General features: G+C 44.0%; 1 protein-coding gene and 1 non-coding gene across 6 annotated transcripts in view; both read left to right on the plus strand.

The window, feature by feature from the left end:
* Nucleotides 1-954: 954 nt before the first annotated feature.
* LOC121969984 (ribulose-1,5 bisphosphate carboxylase/oxygenase large subunit N-methyltransferase, chloroplastic-like) overlaps nt 955-22806 on the plus strand; it is a 43282-nt gene continuing 21430 nt past the window's right edge. For 2 of the 5 annotated variants that reach the window (XM_042520350.1, XM_042520353.1), the window contains exons 1-5: nt 956-1382; nt 18781-18944; nt 19065-19148; nt 19257-19314; nt 19636-19689. In XM_042520350.1, the coding sequence (XP_042376284.1) occupies nt 1038-1382; nt 18781-18944; nt 19065-19148; nt 19257-19314; nt 19636-19689 (705 nt within the window). In that variant the 5' untranslated portion in view covers nt 956-1037. Of the gene's footprint in view, nt 1383-18780; nt 18945-19064; nt 19149-19256; nt 19315-19635; nt 19690-22806 lie in introns of all 5 variants that reach the window. The other 3 variants (XM_042520352.1, XM_042520354.1, XM_042520351.1) reach the window with 2 other exon arrangements.
* On the plus strand, nt 15850-15956 carry LOC121974030. The gene has a single exon (XR_006109911.1). It is a non-coding gene; the product is annotated as a small nucleolar RNA R71 (small nucleolar RNA).

The raw sequence follows: 22806 nt of genomic DNA on the forward strand, positions 1-22806 counted from the left end.
ACTATGAAACTATAGTTGTTACAACTACAAGTTTAATTTTAAGAGATAATGATTTTTGATTCAGATTAAACTATGGGATGCACAATATATCAAATCGAAGATCTTTGAACGAGCTTCGATTTGATGTATTATGCGTCTGTAGTTCAACCCGATTAAAAAGTTATGACTTCTTAAAGTTATAACTTATAGTTGATCTTCGAAAGACCAACAACAATGTGTTGTTGATCTTTGAAGACCAGCAACACAATCTTCTACAAACCAATAACCATCAGCTGGTTTCATCTCTACAGTGGCTGATGGATCTAGATATGTATAATTCACTCTAAACAAAGTTATATGTGTTCGACTCAGTTTCCTTATTACACTCATATTGTCAAACACCATGTGAAACACAATATTGGGAGCAATAAATTTATCTTAACTCAATTCAAATATGATAAATTTTTTCAACATAAAGACTTGCAATAACGTTGTTGCTAACTTAAACTTTAAGAGACCATAGAGATCTTCGATTTGATATATTATACATTCCATGATTTAATCCGAGTCAAAAATTATAATCTTACAAAATTTAAGTCAATTAACATATTGTTGCTAATTTCTTAAAATCAACAACATTATATTGTTGAATTTTGAAAATCAAAATATAACATTAATTTTTAAAAATTAGTAATACATTTTTGAAAATCAATACTATGATAAAAAGTTCATAAAAAATAGTTTGGATTTTTTTTTGATAAACAGTAAAAATTGAGAAAGAGAGGTAAATAAAAATAAAAAAAAAACTTGAAAGAGAGATAACTAACCAAGGAAATAGAGATTATATTGGGCTGTTTCGACATTTCCAAAATTATATCGGAAAAAATACATAATCACGTCGGTGTTTTATTGATTACCAAACCAAGAGAGGACCAACGATTTTTTATTTTTTATTTTCAAATTCATATCAAACCCGGATAAGGTTCGCCACTCTCCTCTTTCACTTGCCCGAGAATTCATTATAAACTTTCGTCCCGCATCTGAGCAGCGGAGAGTTCATGGCCAAAATCATAAGCGAAATCGGCCACCAGTTAATCCCGTTCCCGCAATGCCGGCCCGCCACACTCCGCCGTCCGACCGGAATCCGATGCTCCGTCTTCGCCACTCCGAGCCACGAAGTGAATGCATCTGGAGCCCGAGTCGTCCCATGGGGCAGCGAGATTGAATCCCTGGAGAGCGCCTCCGCGCTTAAGAATTGGTTGTCGGCTTCAGGCCTGCCCCCGCAGAAATTGGAGATCCGAAGGGTGGACGTCGGTGAGAGGGGTCTCGTCGCGCTCAAGAACATCCGAAAGGGGGAGAAGCTCCTCTTCGTGCCGCCCTCGTTAGTTATTACGGCCGACTCGGTAACACCAAAAACTCGTTCCTCCGTACTTGAAGGTTTCTGAGATATTGCAAGAATCATGGGTCCTTCATTAGCTTATAAATCCCAGTAAACAGGAAAAAAAAAGCAAGCCAACTTGTCGTTGCAGTGTCAACGTGTTGCTTCAAGCTAAGCCTTTCTTGTTGAGAAAATACATTAGCAGAAGAAACATTGTCAGGTCACCACTCACGGAAACAAATCTAAGACTTGATTTAGCGTCAGTCACCATTCACGAAATACCTCTTTTCATGAAACCCACAAATTGAAGAAATTCATGGCTAACTTTATATTTATGCATGTGAATCCTAGAATTAGCGATTGATAGTTAGAAAATTGATTTTTGAAAAAAGACCTTAGAAAAGTTTACAAATGAGACTAAAAATTTAAATTTAGTTTTAGAAAACCAAAAGACCATTATGAGAAAACTGATTTAGTTTAAAAATTGGTGTCTAAGGACAACAAACCATCCTAGGGTTCATTTTAAAATGATGAATTGTTCTAAGAAAATTATGGATTTTCAAGTTTAAGTTGAGTTCAAGTCGCTTGTAACCTAGTTCCGGTCCCTCGGAACTTTGACTCAAGTCAACGACGATCGAGTCCGTCTAAGATGAGCTTCTAACCCTTATCTTGAGTACATTGCACTCAACGCATCTCATTAGCTAGCTTACTTGAGCATTCTTTCTCCCATTTTTTCGTCCCTTGGATGCATTTAGCTCCTGAGCTCACTCCTTATGTGTCCTTCTCACTTCGCTGGACTACTTCTCGTGCCTTGGATGTACCGAGCCTATCAGCTTCTTTCCCATGTCATCCTTCTTGTATACTTGTGTCTCTTACTCCAAGTCTCGTTGTCTCTAATGCCCCTCATCCTTTCTAGTCACTTGAATGTCACACCATCCTTTACCGTACTGCTTTAGATCCGCTATCGAGTCCTTGTGATTCTCCTAAGTCCCTGCATACTTAGAAATACATATCAAAACATAGCAAGACTTAAACTTATTTGACAACACATTAAAACTATGGCTCACATCACTTAGGGTTTCAACGATCTCCCCCTCAACCATTCAGGGTACTAACAATCTCCCCTTTTTCATATGATCCTGTCCGAATCGCCGAACCAAAGGACGCTGGGCACGTGGCGCACTCCTAGTCGATGGTGTAGGCCTCCGTCGGGTCGCACGAATCTCCGGCAAACCTGCACAGAAGTCGGGCCGGGAAGGAGTTCCCGGCGGCGACCCTCCGACGCTCAAGTCAGGTAAGCGGACAGCAAAAGGTGGCTCCAAAGCTTGTAGAATGCGTACCTCCGGCGAAGGAAGAGGCTCTTTATATAGAGCGGTGAAAGAATTAATGCACGTCCACCGAGGCGCATACGTGTCCGCAGCCCATACCTCGGTATGTACTTGTCAGAGAGCTTACCTGACACCATACTGCTACAGTTCAATCACGTCTTCGATGGGACAACAGAACACCTTGTTGTCAGACTTAGAGTATGGCCTAGCCATAGGACTTGACGACTGTCAGAAGATGTTCCTATCCTTCACCCATCGCCCGGCCGGGACGTCCGTCCGGCCGGCCGGCGCGAAGAGCGTCGTCCGGACGGCCTTAATTCCCGGCGCCAGCCGGCCGGCGCGCCCATTACTCGGTCATTATTTCCTATTTCATTGAGCGTCGGAACCCCGACCCCTGTCAGGGCGTCTTTCACTATCAGACGTTTACGGGCAGGCCGATCGGCCGCCTTTTTTCATGCGTCCGGTCGGCTCACCCTTCTTCGACGGACCACCGCCCTCGACCTCCACGTGGCATTGACCCCTCGTTAGGGGTCCCGGGCTCGGATCACTTGCCTTCCCCTCGAGTCTAGTCGAAGGAGGCGAAGTCCGACTGACTGGACTGCCGATCTGACTGAGCAATGATTGCTGCATTGGGCCGCTTGGCCAGGCGTAAGGATGCTCATCCGTTCGGCGGTATCTTGTCCATGCCTTGTGTTTTCTTGACATCCATGTCCGATGCTCTCCCCTATTACCCATCACGTGCGCTGCGCACGGTAAGGGGAGTTCATTAAATGCGGCCAGTATCCTGCTGACACGTGGCGATCGTGCGTTTGTCAGCGTATGGCGGTGGCGTCACTTCCGATGGGACAGCCGCCGTTTGAAATGAACGGCTGGATGACAATCTTGATATCGGTGACCTGAATCGGACGGTGGAAATTGATGGCGGCCGCCCATATAAAGCTCCCAACCCCTGCTCTTCGCTGCATTTCGACCTCCTCGTTTCCAGACATCCCGCTGCTCCTCCTTTCGCCGGCGACCCTGCAGCTTCTTCAGGCCATCTTCCTTGCTTGTAAGACCCTTTTTCTTGCTCCCAACGTTTTCTTCTTTCTGTTAATCGTTTCCTTCAGTCGGTTTCCACCCATTCCCTGCTTGAACCTTCCTCTTTTGTCCCGCATTCTTATCTTTCGACCATGACTAGCACCTCGCAGTCGACCGGCGGTGCTCCGGGTCTATGGTACTCGACCATGGAAAGTCGTTTTGACGAGGAGGACGCGTTGCGTCTCGCTCGGACTTACGACATTCCTTCCGACCACCAAATAGTATTAGCCACACCGGCCGATCGGCCTCATGAACCGCCGATCGACACAGTTCTTTTTTTCCGAGACCAATTTCTGGCCGGACTACGCTTCCCACCCCATGAATTTTTCCTGCAAGTCTGCAATTACTTCCGCATTCCGCTCGGCCAGGTAGTTCCCAACTCTATCAGGCTGCTGAGCGGAGTAATAGTTTTGTTCAAACTGAACGGCATCCCCTTAGACCCAAAAATCTTCCACTACTTTTACTATCCCAAGCAGGCCGAGTGGGGAACTTTTGTTTTTCAATCTAGGATAGGTTTCGTCCTCTTCGATGGCATGCCGAGCTCCAACAAACATTGGAAGGAGCACTTTTTCTATATACGTTTTCCCGAGCGGCCAACTTTTCGTACCAAGTGGCAGACGGCGATGCCAGCGCAGCCGGAGCTTGGCAAATTTAGAGGCGACGCCTACCTTCACGCGGCTGGTTGGTCACATCATATCGTATTGACAATTTCGCTCCTTCCGGAGTAATGCACATATTGGCTTGTCCTCTACCCCGATCCGCCTGCAGATGAGTAAGTTCCTTATCTTCCCGCTTGTTTTGTTCTAACCGATTTATTTTTGCTCAGAATGAAGTCACGTGGCGCGCCAAGGCGATTGAGAAGCTCAGTTGAAAGCCGCTCGATTGAGGCGGTGACGAACAAAGAGGTCGCCGAGCGGGCCTTGGTCTAGCGATCCGGCCGAAGCAAGTGAGGGACTCTGAAGCCGTAGCAGCTACTGCCTCCCTCGAGGAGGCGCGGGTGACACCGAACCTCCTACCCAAGCCGAGGTGGAGGGCCGTTCGCCGACGATGTTCCGCTAGTCACTCGGAAGCACCGCCGCCGGAATCTGCGTCCGCCTCCACTCCACTTGATGAGCCACAGCCCGAGCGGGGCGCGGATGCTCCGATGTTGTCTGGGACGGTTTCCTAGAGTACTCCGACCCCCATGGCTCTCCGAGGGCCGGCTACAGGTGCCGCCATCCCCCTTCTAGAACTCTGCGTATCGGGCGACCTTCCTCCTCGCCCACCGTGGGCCGATGCCTCAGAGCGAGCCGAGCGGCTCGAATTTAATTAAGACCGTTCTGCGCCTCCCCTCGGCTGCCGATCGGCCAGTGGTCCCCGAGCAGCAGATCACCTTGACGGGCCCCTGCAAAGCTCGAGGACGCCTGGCGTCGCGTAAAGACGATGACTCGGCGGCTCGGCGACAAGAACTCCAACAAAGCCACCGGTATGCTCTTCTTCTTTATTCGTAGTGAATTAAGTTTTAACCTATTCACCCTCGTCAGAGAACTGGTGGAGCAGATGCCATTAGCAATCGGTTGGCCGAGCTGGAGGATGAGAAAACTTAAAGCCACCGGGGACAACCAACAATCGACGGTCGCTCGGGAAGGCCGAAAAATCACCGAAGCCGAGCGGAAAAGGGCTTCCGATCTGGCGAGCAAGGTCGTTCGGCTTGAGGCGATGATCAAGCAACGAGATAAGGAGATCAAGACGGCGACCACCCGGAAGCTCCAGGCCATCGAAGATATGGACCGGATGAAAGTGGGGATCCGAGGGCTGGAGCAACGCATCAAGGATCTGGATGCTCTGCTGGCTACCGAGAAGGAGAGCCGCTCGGCCGATCTCCAAAGATTTGATGGAGACTTGAAGGATATCCAAGCCGCCAGCGACGCTGCCCACGCCGCGCTCAAAGAATATCAAGAGGGGGAGTCGGCCCGTTCTGACGAAGTGAGGAAGGCGTATCTCTGCTCGGAAGATTTCGGAGAGAAGTTTACCGACAAGATATCCCTCACTTTCGAAGAAGCGATCAAGGCGGCGGTGGATTACCTGAAGACCAAGGGCCACCTGCCCGCCGAGCTGGCCATCCCCCCCGAGGACCTCGCGACCGTGATGGGCGCCATCCCCGACACTCTTTTTGACTTTGACGCGTGATAAGCGTTTTTTCTGTGTATGAACTTTTTTGTATTCCAGCCGTTCGGCCCAACTTTTTTGGTTCACCCAGTGTATAATAGATAATCCTTTCTGTTCCTTCAACTTCTGTTTTGGCAAGAAATTTATCTCTCGTCACGACTGAAGTGTTCTTTAAAACTCTTCCGCTCGGCACCACGCTCGGCATCACGCTCTACTAGACAAGTCGATTGTTTTTAATGTCTTTTATCATGCGACTGAGCAGCCGCTCGGCGTTCTAACGAAGCCGCTCGGCGTTTACACGCTAATATCTTTTAACTTCTACTGACCAACTTTTGCTCTGTGCCTTACCCCCAAAGAGGTTTTCCGTACACATTTGATAAGCGAGCCGCTCAGCCGTATGTTGATCTTAACGACCAGGCTATCGTTGATCGTATCATGTGAATGGCTATTCGCTCGGACGTTTATAGACGCCGGCTTGTCTCTCGATATTTAACGTCGGAGCTCGACGGTCTTCCGCTCGGACGTTTATAGACGCCGGCTCGTCTCTCGATATTTAACGTCGGAGCTCGACGGTCTTCCGCTCGGCCTTTTATAGACGCCGGCTCGTCTCTCGATATTTAACGTCGGAGCTCGACGGTCTTCCGCTCGGAGACGCCGGCCTGTCTCTCGATATTTAACGTCGGAGCTCGGCGGTCTTCCGCTCGGCGTTTATCCGCTCGTCTCTCGATATTTAACGCCGGAGCTCGACGGTCTTCCGCTCGCCTTTTACGGCTCGTCTCTCGATATTTAACGCTGGAGCTCGACGGTCTTCAAGGTTAATTTTGACTGCCGATCGGCGAATCCATTGGCCATCCTTTGCATTAATTTTGCTTCTGCATTACAAGGACATGGGCAACTAACATATACAAAATGATTTACATTCGTGCACCTTTCACCCCGCTCGATAAAGTGGAGATGATTCGCACTCCACGGTCGATCCAGCCGCCCGCCTTCATCCTCCAATAATACGCTCCCGATCGGAGCTTCAATAACCTGAAGGCCCGCCAGGAGCTTTAACTTCACGACATCGCCGAAAGCGACTTTCTTCGACAAGATCGCCGACCGAATGATCCGAGGATTACACGGTTGTAATTTTGCTTCATCCGCTGCCGGCCAGCCGGACAGACGCCTTGGCTCGCTCCTCGTCGACCAAATCCACTCCGTGTTCCTCCGTTCGGCGTTGCCATCATCATAACTCTCAATCCGGACGGACTCGACGCCGACTTCAACCGGAATAAGCGCCTCGCCACCATACACGAATGGAATGGTGTGGCGCCCGTCCTTCCTTGAGTCGTCCGGATGGCCCAAGACTTCATCCGCCAACTTCCTCCCAAATGGTCGAGCCGAGCATATGAAGAATTTCCCGATTGGCTACTTCGGCTTGACCGTTGCTGGGGATAAGCCACGGACGTGAAGTGTTGCTCGATCGCCGTAGCTCTTGCAATCCTCCAAGACCTTCCCCGAATGCCGTCCGTTGTCGGAAATCAGTCGGCGAGGGATGCCGAACCGACAAATGATGTGTTGCCATATGAACTTTTTGACCATTTGTTCGGTGATCCTGGCTAGCGGCTCGGCCTCCACCTACTTGGAAAAATAATCTACCGCCACTAGTAGAAATTTCCGCTGTCCGGTCGCCATAGGAAATGGACCAACGATATCCATTCCCCACTGGTCGAACGGACACGAGACTGTAGATGCCTTCATTTCCTCTGCCGGTCGGTGGTTGAAGTTATGGTACTTCTGGCATGAAAGGCACGTCGACACGGTCCGAGCGGCGTCTGCTTGTAAAGTCGGCCAAAAGTACCCGGCCAGGAGGATCTTCTTGGCCAACGATCGTCCGCCCGGATGCCCTCCGCAGGATCCTTGATGTACTTCTTGGAGGATGTAAGCCGAGTCCTCCGAGCTCACGCATTTCAACAACGGGCGTGAGAAAGCCTTTTTGTAAAGCTGATCGCCGATGAGTGTGAACCGACCGGCTCTTCTCCTTAGCAGCTGAGCTTCATACTCATTGGATGGTGTGGCGCCCGAGCGGAGGAACTCTATGATGAGTGTTCTCCAGTAGTTCGGAATCGTGAGGCCTGCCATCCGGTCGACATGCGCCACCAACAATACTTTTTCAATTGGATGCTGAATGGCGACCGGCGTTATCGAGCTCATGAGCTTGGCTAACTCATCGGTCGCTTGATTTTCTGCTCTGGGTATCTTCTGAACAATAACTTCTCTAAAATCGGCTTTGAGCTTTTCGAAGGAGCGTAGAGCTTAAGTCGAGCATTATTAATTTCAAGGTACCAGAGTCACGAGCTACTAACCGAATGAAGCGTTACCGGCCCCCTATACGCCGGCAAGCCGGTATGAGGGCCTCATATTTTGCTTCATTGTTGGTAGCTTTATAATCCAAGGACGGATAAGTGCATCTTTTCTTCTTGAGGAGAGCAACAATATTCCAATCCCGCTTCCGACGAGTGGACGACCCATCCACATATATTCTCCACATAGCTTGCTCCGGCCTTTGCACCTTAGTCACGAAATCGACCAAGGATTGCGCTTGATCGCCGAGCGGGCTGGTATTGGATGTCAAACTCACTTAATTCCGTCGTCCATTTGATGAGCCGTCCGGATGCCTCCGGATTTAGTAGGACACGTCCGAGCGGGCTATTGGTTTTAACAATGATCGTGTGCGCCAGAAGTATGGACCGAAGCGGCCAGACTGAGCGAAGCCACTTCTCGAGCTAGCGAGATTCAAAGATCTTTAAAATGTGACTAAGGAAATATCAGCTCTTCTCCGCTCGACCACTAAAGTGAGCCGATCAGACTCGGTTGAAGACAAGTATGAAGTGGCTCACCCGATCGGCTTGGCTAATATCGGAGAGAGTTCAGAATGCCTTCAAATCTTCGAAGATTCTTCGTCGAAAATTTTGTAGCTGCGTAAGATCTTGAAAAAGGAAGGCTCCGGTCGTTTTGGAGATGAACTCGACAGAGCGGTGATCCGACCGGTCAAACACTGCACTTCCCTTAGATTTCTGCGGCATATCTTGTAGAGCTTTCACCTTGTTGGGATTTGCTTCGATTCCCGCTCGGTCACTATGTACCCAAGCCCTCCTTTTGCTCCGAACAAGCACTTCGGGATTTAGCTTGACTCCATATTTACGCGTTCGGAAGGTTTCCTCCATGTCTTTGAAGAGATCGGCCGCTCGGACTTAATGAGAATGTCGTCCACATAAACTTCTAGATTCCTCCCGATCTCTCTCAATACTTTATTCATCAAGCGCTGATATGGCCCCGCGATTCTTCAATCCGAACGACATTACATTATAGCAATAAGTGCCGTCAATGGCTAACCTTTTCGATCTTCACGCGAGTGACTTGGTGATAGCCCTAGTAGGCGTCGGCGTCTGATTAATTCTACCGTAGAGTCCACGGTGATCTATCCAGGCGGAGGATAAAAATCTTCTGCAAGTTTTGTTGAGATCCCAAAATCAATGCACACTCTCCACTTGTCCGGCTTGGAGACTAACACTACGTTAGCCAGCCAGCTCGGGAACTGCACCTCGCGTATATGGCCGGCTTTCAAAAGCTTTTCCACCTCCGCCCGGATGATGGCATTCTGCTCGGCGCTGAAGTCCCTTTTTCTTTGCTTCACTGGCCGAACGTCCGGTCGGACATGCAACTCGTGCTGCACTATGCTCGGCGAAATTCCGGGCAGCTCATGTGTCGACCAGATGAAGACATCATGATTTCTTCGGAGGCATTGGATCACTTCCTCCTTCTGACTCGCTTCCAGATCGGACGCGATGAATGTCGTGGCCTCCGATCGGGTCGGGTGTATCTGCACTTCCTCTTTTTCTTCATAAACTAAAGAGGGAGGCTTTTCGGTGATAGCATTCACCTCGATCCGTGGCGACTTCCGGGCGGAATTTGCTTCTGCTCGGACCATCTCGATGTAGCATCGCCGAGCTGCTAGCTGATCTCCCCGTACCTCTCCCACTTTGTCCTCCACTGGGAACTTGATCTTCTGATGGAAGGTTGAGACGACCGCTCGGAATTCACTGAGCGCCGGTCGTCCCAAAATGACATTGTAGGAAGAGGGAGAGTCGACTACCACGAAGTTTGTTGTTCTTGTCCTCCTGAGCGGCTCTTCTCCTAGCGAGGTAGCCAGCCGGATCTGTCCGACCGGCTGAACTTCGTTACCAGTGAACCCATAGAGCGGAGTTGTCATGGGTAACAGCTCGGCTTGATCAATTTGCAACTGATCGAACGCCTTCTTGAATATGATGTTGACTGAGCTCCCTGTGTCAACAAATACGCGGTGAATAGTGTAATTGACTATTACCGCTTTGATGAGCAGAGCATCGTCATGGGGTACTTCGACTCCTTCCAAGTCCTCGGGCCCGAAACTAATTTCGGGTCCTTCCGCTCGTTCTTGGCTACAGCCGACCGCATGAATCTGGAGCTGCTGGACGCTCGCCTTTCTAGCTCGGTTGGAGTCTCCTCCAGTCGGCCCGCCAGCAATAACGTTGATCTCGCCTCGGGTAGTATTGCTTCTATTTTCCTCTTCCCGAGCGGATGGCCGAGACCGTTCTCTGGACGCTCGGCGATTCTCCTTCCTTGGGGAACGATGCCGATCGGGAGTCTGTTGCTGTGGCCTATCAGCTCGCGTCCGATCGGTGTCATGAGTTCTCCGTTGCCTGTCGACTGAGGGAGACCGTCGTCCGGCATTCCGGGGCGCAGGATGAGCCACGAAGGGAAGACTTCGACAATCCCTTGTGTTGTGCGTATCCGTCCGGTGGAAGGAGCAAAACATCGGGGTCCATTTCTTTTTTGGCTTGGGCCGAGCGGCGGCTACCTCTTGCACGTGGGACCTGGCATGGGGGGATCGGATTACTTCGGCCCTTGGTCCGACGTGTTGCTTCCGCTCGACGGAGGAGCCCGCTCGGTTGGAGTTTCTTTTTTCCTAGCCGCTTGCGCCTCTTCCACGTTGATGTATTCGTTCGCCCGGTGTAGCATGTGATCATAGTCTCGGGCGGCTTTCGGATGAGCGATCGGAAGAAATCCCCATCCACCGTGCCTTGTGTGAAGGCATTCATCATGGTTTCCGAGGTGGCCGTTGGAATGTCCATCGCCACTTGGTTGAACTGGATGTAAGCTCGAAGCGATTCACCGGCTTCTTGCTTGATGGCGAACAGGCTCACGCTCGTTTTCGGTAGCGCCGATTGCTCGCAAAATGGTGGAGGAAGGCCGTTCGAAATCTCTGAAGTTCGTGATGGATCCGTCCGAGCCTCCGAAACCACCGCTGAGCCGATCCCGAGAGAGTGGTAAGAAAAATTGCACTTTACTCCATCCGTGTATGATAACCATGATTTTGCTATATTATTTTGATCATCCGTTGTCCCATTGTACTCGCCGATCGTCGGAGGCGCGTAGTGCTTTGGCAGAGGGTCTCGTAGAATAGCCTCTGAAAATTGGCCATTGATCCGCTCGGGCGATGCGTCCGCTCGGGGGGCTTTCCCCTTTCTGTCATCTCGCCTAGGCATTTCCTCCGAAGAAGATCCCCTATCCCTATGAGCTGGTACGGCTTCAGGGGTGCGGAATAGGGCTCGATGAAATGCAACGGTGGTCGGTGGTGCTTCCGCTCGACCACCAGACGCCGATGTTGCTTGCTGCTCCGGCCGTTCGGCTATGGCTTTTTGTTTTTGCTCCACGAGCTTGGCGGCCCTTATCTCGATCAGAGCGTCAAGTTCCTCGTTCGAGAGCGTCACCACGTGTTGTCGTCCAGCCTCGTCCATGGCTGCCGATCGGATGCAGGAGCGTTCTCACAGACGACGCCAAATTGATCCTGTCCGAATCGCCGAACCAAAGGACGCTGGGCACGTGGCGCACTCCTAGTCGATGGTGTAGGCCTCCGTCGGGTCGCACGAATCTCCGATGAACCTGCACAGAAGTCGGGCCGGGAAGGGGTTCCCGACGGCGACCCTCCGACGCTCAAGTTAGGTAAGCGGACAGCAAAAGGTGGCTCCAAAGCTTGTAGAATGCGTACCTCCGGCGAAGGAAGAGGCTCTTTATATAGAGCGGTGAAAGAATTAATGCACGTCCACCGAGGCGCATACGTGTCCGCAGCCCATACCTCGGTATGTACCTGTTAGAGAGCTTACCTGACACCATACTGCTACAGTTCAATCACGTCTTCGATGGGACAACAGAACACCTTGTTGTCAGACTTAGAGTATGGCCTAGCCATAGGACTTGACGGCTGTCAGAAGATGTTCCTATCCTTCACCCATCGCCCGGCCGGGACGTCCGTCCGTCCGGCCGGCGCGAAGAGCGTCGTCCGGACGGCCTTAATTCCCGGCGCGCCCATTATGTCCTGCCTTCTCTTAGGCCTTCCGCTCGGTCATTATTTCCTATTTCATTGAGCGTCGGAACCCCGACCCCTGTCAGGGCGTCTTTCACTATCAGACGTTTACGGGCAGGCCGATCGGCCTGCCCTTTTTTCATGCGTCCGGTCGGCTCACCCTTCTTCGACGGACCACCTGGCCCTCTGACCTCCACGTGACATTGACCCCTCGTTAGGGGGTCCCGGGCTTTTACCACCGGATCATCATATTTGTCAAAATAATTTAAGTAAGGGAAATAACAAAAATTACATATTTTCTAAAAATACAGATTTTAAAAATAAATAGCCCATTCCTAGGCCCCCCTACATTTATACTTCCCTTAGACTTTTGCTTCCCCTTACTCAGTAAAGATTAAAGTTAACCTTTCTCTTTTCTCTAATTTAACCTTTCTCCCCCTTAGACAATATCAAAAAATATAGGGGTCCAGGGATCTAGAGATATTTTTTTTTTTTTGAGATTTTACAAATTTCAATAATTTTCCCCTTTGAATTTTCAATTTAAAAATAGATTTTCTAAAAATATGACTTTGCAACTTAGAAAAAATATATAAAAATACTAGAAGTAAAAAAAAAGTAAGTACGCTGTCTTTTCACAAAAAAAAATTCTTGATTTTTTTTGTCATTTTTGAAAAATAACTAATTAACATGATTTTCTATAGAAAATTATTAAAACATTTCGAAGAATCCAAAATTCACAAAATTTAAACCTCTAACAGTAGACATGATATATTTTATCAGAAAATTTACTTGCATAAAACATTCAAACAAAATTATCATATTTATCAGTTTTAACATGCATATTGCCATATTGAGTTAACCACTAATTAATCAAGTATTTATGTCTTATGGTTGACTATCTTAGGGTTTTTCCTAAAAGTCAAGATTGATTTAGCACCCAAAATAAATTTATCCCTACTGGATTTATCAAATATTTTATAGGAATTAAAAATTTCCATACTTTTCTAACATAACTCATATGTTTTACAAAAATATGCTTAGGTCCTTCAAACCCTAAACCTTCTTTTTCCAATTTGTGTTCTTTGATTATGTAACAATAAATTTAGATTCTTTGATCCTACAGAGAATTTTTCTAAGGACAGTTTTAAAGATTCTATCTAGTCCTTTAGTCTTAAGTTTCCATTTATCAATTTTTTCACAAGCTTCTTTTGAACAAGAATGGTCAACTTATTTTCTAAGTCAATTTTAATTCTTTTCTATTCTACATATTTATTTCTAATTTTGCAAAGTGATCTAGACAACATTTTAATCGCTTCATAAAGCTAAGGTAAATTACTTATCTCACTTACCTTGTAAGATTTGTTGGATGATGCTCCTCATTCACTGTCGCTTTCTTTGGATAATGTGCTCTTTGGATCGTCGATTCCACTATGAGTTGCGATGAGTGCCATTCCTACTATGTGCTTAGATTCTGAATCTTCTGAGGATGAAGTGTCACTCCAGGTTACCTTTAGATTTCTTTGTTTGGACTTCGTAGGTGCTTTGTCTTTTCCTAGTTTTTTTTCTTGAGCATAGGGCAATTTTTGTATGTGGGACCTTCTTCGTCACAATTGAAGCATATTCCTTTCTTCTTTCGTAATAGTTTTTTTTGTTTGTATCCTGTCAAACTTGTTAGAATTTAAAAGCCTTTTCATTTTCCTTACTAAATATGCTTCATGGTTGTCATTTATTGAAGTGTCTGAATCAGACTCCTTTCATTATGCCACAAGCACTATATTATGGTTTGTAGTTCTTGTTTCTTTCAATCCTACTAGTCTCAATTCGTATAATTCCATGATAGAAAAAAATCTTCTAGAGTACTTATCTTGAGGTTTTTAGACATGTAATATGAGTCTACCATTGATGGGTATTCTTGAGTTCTTGGGAAAGCATTGATGGTGTATCGGAGGATGTGACAATTTGCTAGTGTTTCCTCAAGATTACTAAGGCCGGTGAGAATGTCTTTAAGTCTGGCATGGAGCTGTGCCACAGAGTCTCCCTTTCTCTAGCCTGAGTTTGCTGAGTCAGATTTTCAATAAGTCATTCTTTGGCCTGTTTCGCTTCCGTGGTGCCTTTATGAAGTTCTAGGAATTTCTCCCCGATTTGATTGGTGTTATGAAGTCGCAAGTACATGACCATGTCGTTAGTAATAAAAAGAAATCGAAAGACTGTTGACTAAGCACTAGTTGATTTCACACAGTGAATTATCTAGATGATCGGAGGTTGTTTTGGTCACGAATGCAAGAGAAAAGAAAGAAGAGAAGGAGAGTGAGTTCAGGGGAGAGAGAGAGAGAAGAGGTTGTTGAGAGAATGATTTTAGAGTTTCAATTTCACTATGATACTAGTTAATGTGCCTAGTACATGTTCACTTCCTTGGATCAAATGATGGTTCTGGCTTTAACTCTAGCTTAGGTGATAGTGCAACTAAATGTGGTGATTCTTGGGGCTCTACTATCTCTGCACAAGTCCTTACACTTAAATCTACAACTTGTTCAATCCTTGCAACTCTCATAGTATCAAGTGGTTGTGGGATTAAAGGAAGTGATTCTTGAGATACTGCTTCCACAACATAGTTCCCTATACTTCCTTCCATAACATGAATATCATCACATACAGTGAAAAATATACCAACATCAATATCATTTGTAGGAGAATCAACTACAAGAGAATCAACAACTTCACTTGCAGTCTTAAATTGATCCACCTCAACATATTCATCATCTGAAAATTTTATTTCACTATAATACCTTATAACCCTAGGAGGTAGATCTAAAAATTTACAATCTATTGTATTATCATTATAATCATCATCTGAAGAATCTTCATCTTTATATACATCAAGAAATCTGCACTCAACCATATTAATATCACAGAATTTGCCAAAATCTTTATAGTTATTGCCCCACTAGCCTACGCGGAAAAGGAATCCTTAGTAGAGGTCTTGGGAAGAATTGATCTTTTTGTTCCCTAAATTCTGTTTGAGTTTGTGGCGGGGGTTCAAATTGCTTGTCCAATGTAATCAACCGTTGAGGGAAAGGTATCTGTGGCCTATGGACGCTTTCTGGAGTGTTGGAACTGAGTTTGTGTGGTTCTCTTTTGTTCTTCTCCTTATTTATATACAGATCTTTCTTCATAAGTTTTTCAAGATTCTTGCTACTTTTCAATTTGATAATATTACATTCTGCACCGGATTCCTCTGTTCTTTCCGACCCCTTATTTTGTGATTTGATGAAGTTTATGTGAATTGATGAAGTTTCCTCTCCGTGCACGGGCGGTTGTAACAACTCTTATGTGACATTTGCATTCTTGGCTTGCACTTCAGGAATTATCGGGGGAAATTCCATCCAACTTTTGTCTAACCATTCTTGGAGATTTAATGTCACTTGATCAATTAATGTATACGCTTCGTCTAAACTTTTGTTCATCAAAGAACTTCCAACAGATAAATTCAATAATGACTTATCTGATAAAGTAATCCCATGTAGAATATGTGCACTGTCAGTCATCTTTCTAAACCATGATGAGGACACTGTGTTAATAAACTTTTAAATCTGTCCCATGCTTTAAATAGTGATTCTCCATCTACCTGAGCAAAATTTGTGTAATTCCTCATGGACACCGTTCTACTTGGAGGGAAAGAATGATTCAGAAATCGCTGCTCCAATTATTCCCAACTTGTAATGCTTTGAGGACGGAGAGAATAAAACCAAGTCTTTGCTCTATCTTTAATGTTGAAAGGAAATGCAATCAACTGAATAACATTAGCAGAGACTCCCTCACATTGTACCATGTTGCAATATTCAAGAAATGCTTCAAGGTGTAAGTACGGGTTATCTAAAATTTCTCCTCCAAATTTGTGACCTCGTATCATGATAATTATTCTGGCTTTAATTGAAAATTTGCTGCTTTGATATGAGGATCAATAATGGGAGCCATTTTTCTTGCAGAAGAGGGTGTGCTAAAGTTTCTTAAAGGCCTACTTGACATGTTAGTGCTCATAGTATCTAAAAAAAATATAACAAAAAAAAAATACAGAATTAAAGACAAGAAAGAAAATGCATAATGAAAAATAAGAAAGAAATTGCAAAAAAAAAAAAAAAGAAAAATGTCTAGAGTAACTCAAATGCGAAAATAGTCTTCGACAAGGGCGCCAAAAACTTGTTACAAAGTCGCAAGTGCATGACCACGTTGTTAGTAATAAATAGACATCGAATCGACTATTGACTAAACACTAGTTGATTTCGCACGGTGAATTATTTAGATAATCGGAGGTTGTTTTGGTCATGAATGTAATAGAAAAGAAAGAAGAGAAGGAGAGAGAGAGGGGGGAGAGAGAGAAGAGGTTGCTGAGGTAATGATTCTAGGGTTTCGGTTTCACTATGATGCTAATTAATGTCCCTAGTATATGTTCACTTCCTTACCCTCCGTATTTATGATCATGTAAGGATTCTAACCTACTCACCAGTAAGCTACAATAATCCAACATCATTTAGTAAAGGAGTAACTCTAGAGAATCCGGTTAAAGGGATATCCTCTATCACTAAGGGCCCTCGGTCATACAATCACTAGAGTTATCTCAGTTACTTCCTAACGAGGATTAAAGGCTACACCAGAGTATTTACACCATTCTTATTCAATGTTACTTAGTAGAAGAAGTAATATAGAATGTCTGGTTAAAGGGATACCCAAGGGCCCCCCGATCATACATCTCTATATTACATAACTCACTTCCTAACATTAAATTAGTGTGAACCCATTAAGCTCTTAGTTAGCTAATCCCTTGCGGAGGATTAACCCCCAATTCAAGGTGATACTTTGAAAAGTTCGGTTAAAGGGATATCCTCTGTCACTGTGCCCTCGGTCATACGATCTAAAGTACCTCCTCTACATGGTGACTAATTTCTCACATCTACATATTTACACCATTCACACATTTCATCAAACACTTACAAGGCACAACACATAGAACATGACATAAACACTTCATTGAACAAAGAAATAAGCAAATACATAGTTCATACATTAACATTATGTCATAATTACTCTTTATTCCTAGAATCTGGAGGTCTACTCCATAACAAAGGAAGAACAAACCAAGGACACAAAATAAAGTATTCTTACAATCCAAATTTGAGAATAAAGGAGAAGAGATTCTTAGCGATGCGTTATCGATGTCTTCAGAGTATTTCCTTGCTCTAGAGAAGGATGGATTAGGCAGATCGGCGAAGATAAAGCCTCTAGGGTATTCCTAGAGGATAAAACCCTTCCCTAAGGAGAGGGGCGAAGCCCCAAACCAAAGATAAGTCAAAAGGGAGAAAATTCCCTTTTATAGGTTGGGGGCGTGCCCCCTTGTTTTCTTTGCCACACGACCGTTATAGTTGTGGCGTGTGTACCGCGACCCAAAGTGGCAAGGCCATGCCTCAGGGCATGACCAGGTTGTGGGGGTTGCTAGGAGAAAGAGGCACAACGGTGCCTTTTGGTACGGTCAGGCCGTGTCTTTATCTAGGATGAGAGGTACGGCTGGCCGTGTTTTGCTCTGGAGATCTGGCACGACCTGCTCGTGGTTCTTTCTGGAAGAGGCACACGGTCGTGCCAGGGGTACGACCTAGGTTGCAGATTTTCTCCAGCGCCCAATTCGCTCCATTTTATGTTCCAATTTGCGTCATGTCAATCAAAACAAGCAAGAAGTAGATCTCCGAACAAGAGGAGTAGAAGTAGGACAATATAATGAAATAGGGTATAATAAACATAAATTATACTTATGAAATACAAGTAGATGTGTATAAAAAAATGTCTAGAAACATATATAACATACGCACATCAATTGGCTGAGTGGTAGTTTCTGATCCTGTGTATTTCCTGCATAGGTAGAACATTCAAAAGACCGAATTTGACCGTACAATTTGCCATGAATTCCTCTCATTGTTTTTTTGCCCATCTATGCTTCTCGAGTTCTTCTCCTTCGTCCTTGGGAAACTCAAAATGATATTTGATACATAACATAATTTCAAAATATGTATGGAAAAATACCTCCAATTTTTTTTTTCCAAATTATGAATTCACAGTCAAACTTTGGTGGATAGATGTTGGATCTGACCAGTCTTCAAATGCTCCTTGGTCTTCCCAATCTAAATGCTCAGTGGATGGATAGATGTTGGATCTGACCATTCTTCAAATGCTCCTTGGTCCCTTTCTAATATAAACAATTAAAACAGATATTCTCTAATGGAGTCCGTAATGCTTTATTTGAAATACTAAGAAAGGTTGTTATCAAATTTTTAAAGTAACCAAGAAAGTTATTTCAAATATCTCGACTTTGATATCTGTCTTGCATATTTTTTTACACTTATATAGGCACATCTAAAGATTTTTTTTCCTGTTGAGTTCTAATTCACATAGCTGAAATCACAATAATGCCATTTGATCCTATTTTGAGGTCATAGGTATGGAGCTGCCCAGAAGTTGGAAATGTGTTGAAAAAAAATTCAGTTCCAGATTGGCCTTTGCTTGCCACCTACTTGATAAGCGAAGCAAGTTTCAAGAGCTCATCAAGATGGAGTAGTTATATCACAGCCTTGCCTAGACAGCCTTACTCACTTTTGTACTGGTATGTTATGATTTTTAATTCTCGGAAATAAGATGGAAATGAAAAATTGTTGTGGGAATAAGTGCATCTAATGTGGATATACTCAAGTTTCCTCTCTATAGATCTCATATGTAATTGCAGGACACTTACCGAGTTAGACACGTATTTGGTTGCTTCTCAGATAAGAGAAAGAGCAATTGAAAGGATTACAAATGTCATAGGAACGTATGGGAAATTTTCCTTTTTATCTCTTTGTAGGCAACTTTTCTTTTATTCTAACAGTCCATTCCAATGTTTAGTACATTGATCAATTTAATTACTGCCTTTTTACAGGTATGAAGATTTAAGACTTAGGATATTTTCAAAGCATCAAGACCTGTTCCCAGAGGAGGTGATTCTGCAAAAATTAAGATTTCTTCCCATGCATTAAAAGACACTTGTGAGATAATTTACCTATTTTATCATATTTTGTAACTGAAAGAAAAAACTTTTAAGATAAGTCACCAGTCACCAGTCACCATTCACCACAACAAGACAATCAGGTTATCTTGTCATCAAGGTTTCAACAAATTATTCAAACTACTGCAATTCAAAATGTTCAACTGCTCTCTCACACACAAGCTTCAATTATCTTTCTTGTGTTTCTTTACCTTTGCATCATGATCATTGTATATAATACTATGATTGTTTTAAAATATATTTCTTGTTTCAGGTTTATAACATTGATACATTTCTATGGTCCTTTGGCATTCTTTTCTCACGTTTGGTGAGTGTATACATGTTTACGTAGTTGTATGTTCTTCATGAATTGTCTAATTAAAACCATTGCATGTTCAAATTCAAGTTACCTTTGAAGCTTTTGGTATCTGTCGAACAGCTGTGAACAACTTTCACACCTTGTACAAAACAACTGTGAGCACAGAATAGGAAATCAAGGGACGTAGTTAGAAAGATATTAATTTCCTATGTACAAAATATTTAGTTTCCTATTCGCTATTAGTTTTCTATTCTCTCTTCTATTATAATTTTGTATATAATGGGTATTTCCATTCTGAATGTAATATAATTGAAGACATCAATTCATTCCATATGGTATCATAGCAGTAAGCCTTTATTGCTAATTCTCTTCTCTGCATTTCTTTATTATGGTCGATTCTGCATTTCTACATTTCCTAGGCGGATTCAACAATATATAAATTGAGAAACTTCGAGGATTGTTGGATTCTCTTGATAAACTGTCTGACTCGTGCTCTTTGACTTCTCATGAATCTTCTCACTCCCTTTTTGTATGAATATCTCAAACAATTTTTTTGATAACTATGGATAATAGACTCCGATGCCACATACCATGACTCCCAATTCTCAAAATTTTCACACTTATAACCCCAACCCAAGTAACAAGAAAATTATAGTAGCCAATGAATCTTTAGCTACTGTTGCTGGTTTTGGAAATGTTCACCTTCCCTCTAGTCTTATCCTTAAAAATGTCCTCCATATACCAAAATTGTTTGTCAACCTTGTTCCGTTCAAAAATTAACTACTGAACTTTATTGTTATGTCATTTTTTATCCTTCTTATTGTGTTTTCTAAGATCAGGACTCGGGGAGGAGTATTGTCCTTCTTATTGCCTTTACTACCTTGAATCCACTAAGAAGAATAATTTGTTTTTGTTCTTTCGCAGTCCTTCCAATAAAGATAACATTTGTTTGTATCACAAACGTCTTGGTCATCCCTCTTTTAGAGTTTTAAAGGTCATGTTTCCTCATTTTTTCAAGGATTAGATGTTTTTGAATTTCAGTATGATGTTTGCGAATTGGCAAAACATTCTCGTGTACGTTTTCCTATTAGAAATAAAAGAAGTTCTACTCCCTTTCATTTAATTCATAGTGACATATAAGGTCCTAATATTCCCAATATTTCCAGGCTCGATGGTTTATCTCCTTAATTGATGATTGTACTCAGGCTTGTTGTTTCTCCTCGAATAAAAATATGATGTTAGCATTATTATTCCTAATTTTCACTCAATGATTCAAAATCAATTTAGAGTGAAAATCAAAAGCTTTTGGACCGATAACGCTTGAGATTACTTCAATCAAACCTTATCCTCCTAGTTCGAATCTCGGGAGATTATTCATGATTCGTCTTGTGTTCATACACGCCAATATAATGGAATAGTAAAAAGGAAAAATGGACATTTACTCAACACTACTTGCGCCATTCTTTTCCATAATAATGTCCCTAAATCCAATATGGGAGAGGTTATCCTTAATGCCACATACATGATAAATAAACTTCCCTTGCGTGTCTTAGAGGACAAGAGTCTCATGCAACCTGAACCACAAATGAACTTACTCCTAGGATTTTTGGGTGCACTGCTTTTGTCCATATCCATGGTCCTCTACGAGGTAAACTAGACCCTCGTGCTCATTAAATGTGTCTTCCTTGGATATTCATCCACTTAAAAAGGGTACAAGTGTTACCACCCTTCATCTCAAAATTTTTTCATCTCGACTGATGTTACCTTCTTTGAACATACCTTGTTCTTCTCCAAGTCTTATTTCAGGGGGAGATTTCAGTGATAGAAGATAGCACTTCTGAGTTATTTGAACCCATTAACTCTCTTGATCTTCCTCCTCAAGTCCATACCGAATCACCTTTTATTCCTATTCCATCTAGTGAGTCACCTCCATCTTCCTTTTCATCCAGTGTTTCTTGTGATAGTCCAAGTATTCCTCAAGTGTAATCAAGGAGAAAGGCCGCTCCAAAAGCCATACAAGTCCATGAACCTAAACCACAAACCTCCGACCCTGATACTAAGATCATGGTAAGATTTGACCCACCTTTACAACCTATTAAATCATCCACTGACCTAACAAATAGCCTTGACCTTCCCATTGCTGTTAGAAAAGGTACTAGAGAATGCACCAAACACCCTCTCTACCCTCTATCTCACTATATTTCTATTAAACATCTATCACTAGCCTATACAAGATTCATTGAGTCTAATTACCATGACTATTCCCAATAGGCATTGCCAAAAAGAGAATGGAGGGATGCCATGAGGGAGGAAATGGATGCATTAGAAAAGAATAAGACATGGGAGGTTGTTAAGAAGTCAAAGGGGAAGAACATTGTTGATTGTAAGTGAATTTTTACACTAAAATATAAAGTAGATGGATCTCTTGAAAGATATAAAGTTAGGTTGGTAGCAAAAGGTTATACTAGATTTATAGGGTAGATTATCAAGAGACTTTTGCTCCAGTTGCACAAATGAATACTGCCAGAGTTCTATTATCTTTGACTACACGATGTGAAGAATGTATTTCTTCATAGAGATTTGGATGAAGAAATTTATATGAACCTCCCACCAGGATTTGCTGGTAGAGATGTTAGACGGTCTGACCCATGGCGAGTTGCCCATTTGGTAGGGCGAAGCGAGCTGACCTGTTGTATTGGCGAGTTAGAAAATCCTCAACCCAACCCAACTCAAGGTGGGTTGCAGGTTAGGTGTGCAAATCCACAAGTCCACCAAAAAATAAAATAAAATAATAAAGTCCACGGTGTCTTGGGTTGGCCCACAGGTTGCTCATCTAGTTAAGAGAAAATGTTCATAAAGCAAAATGAATTTAACCACCTATTTATTACTCAGGAAAATGCAAGTTAAGAAAGCATACCATAAAGTTGATTATAAACCAATTTAGCAACCTCAATTGCATCAATGCACTGCACAAGAGCAACAAATGCGCTCTTAGATCTAATGAATACAAGAGAAGCGCCAAGGGATCTCAATGACTGTTCAAGGTGCATGAGTGACTACTTCAACATTTCTTCAACTTGTGGGTCAACCCAAGCCCATCGTGGGCCGACCCGCACGGGTCAGGGG

This window comes from Zingiber officinale, chromosome 4A, assembly GCF_018446385.1.
Source record: "Zingiber officinale cultivar Zhangliang chromosome 4A, Zo_v1.1, whole genome shotgun sequence".
In the NCBI taxonomy this organism is placed as follows: domain Eukaryota; kingdom Viridiplantae; phylum Streptophyta; class Magnoliopsida; order Zingiberales; family Zingiberaceae; genus Zingiber; species Zingiber officinale.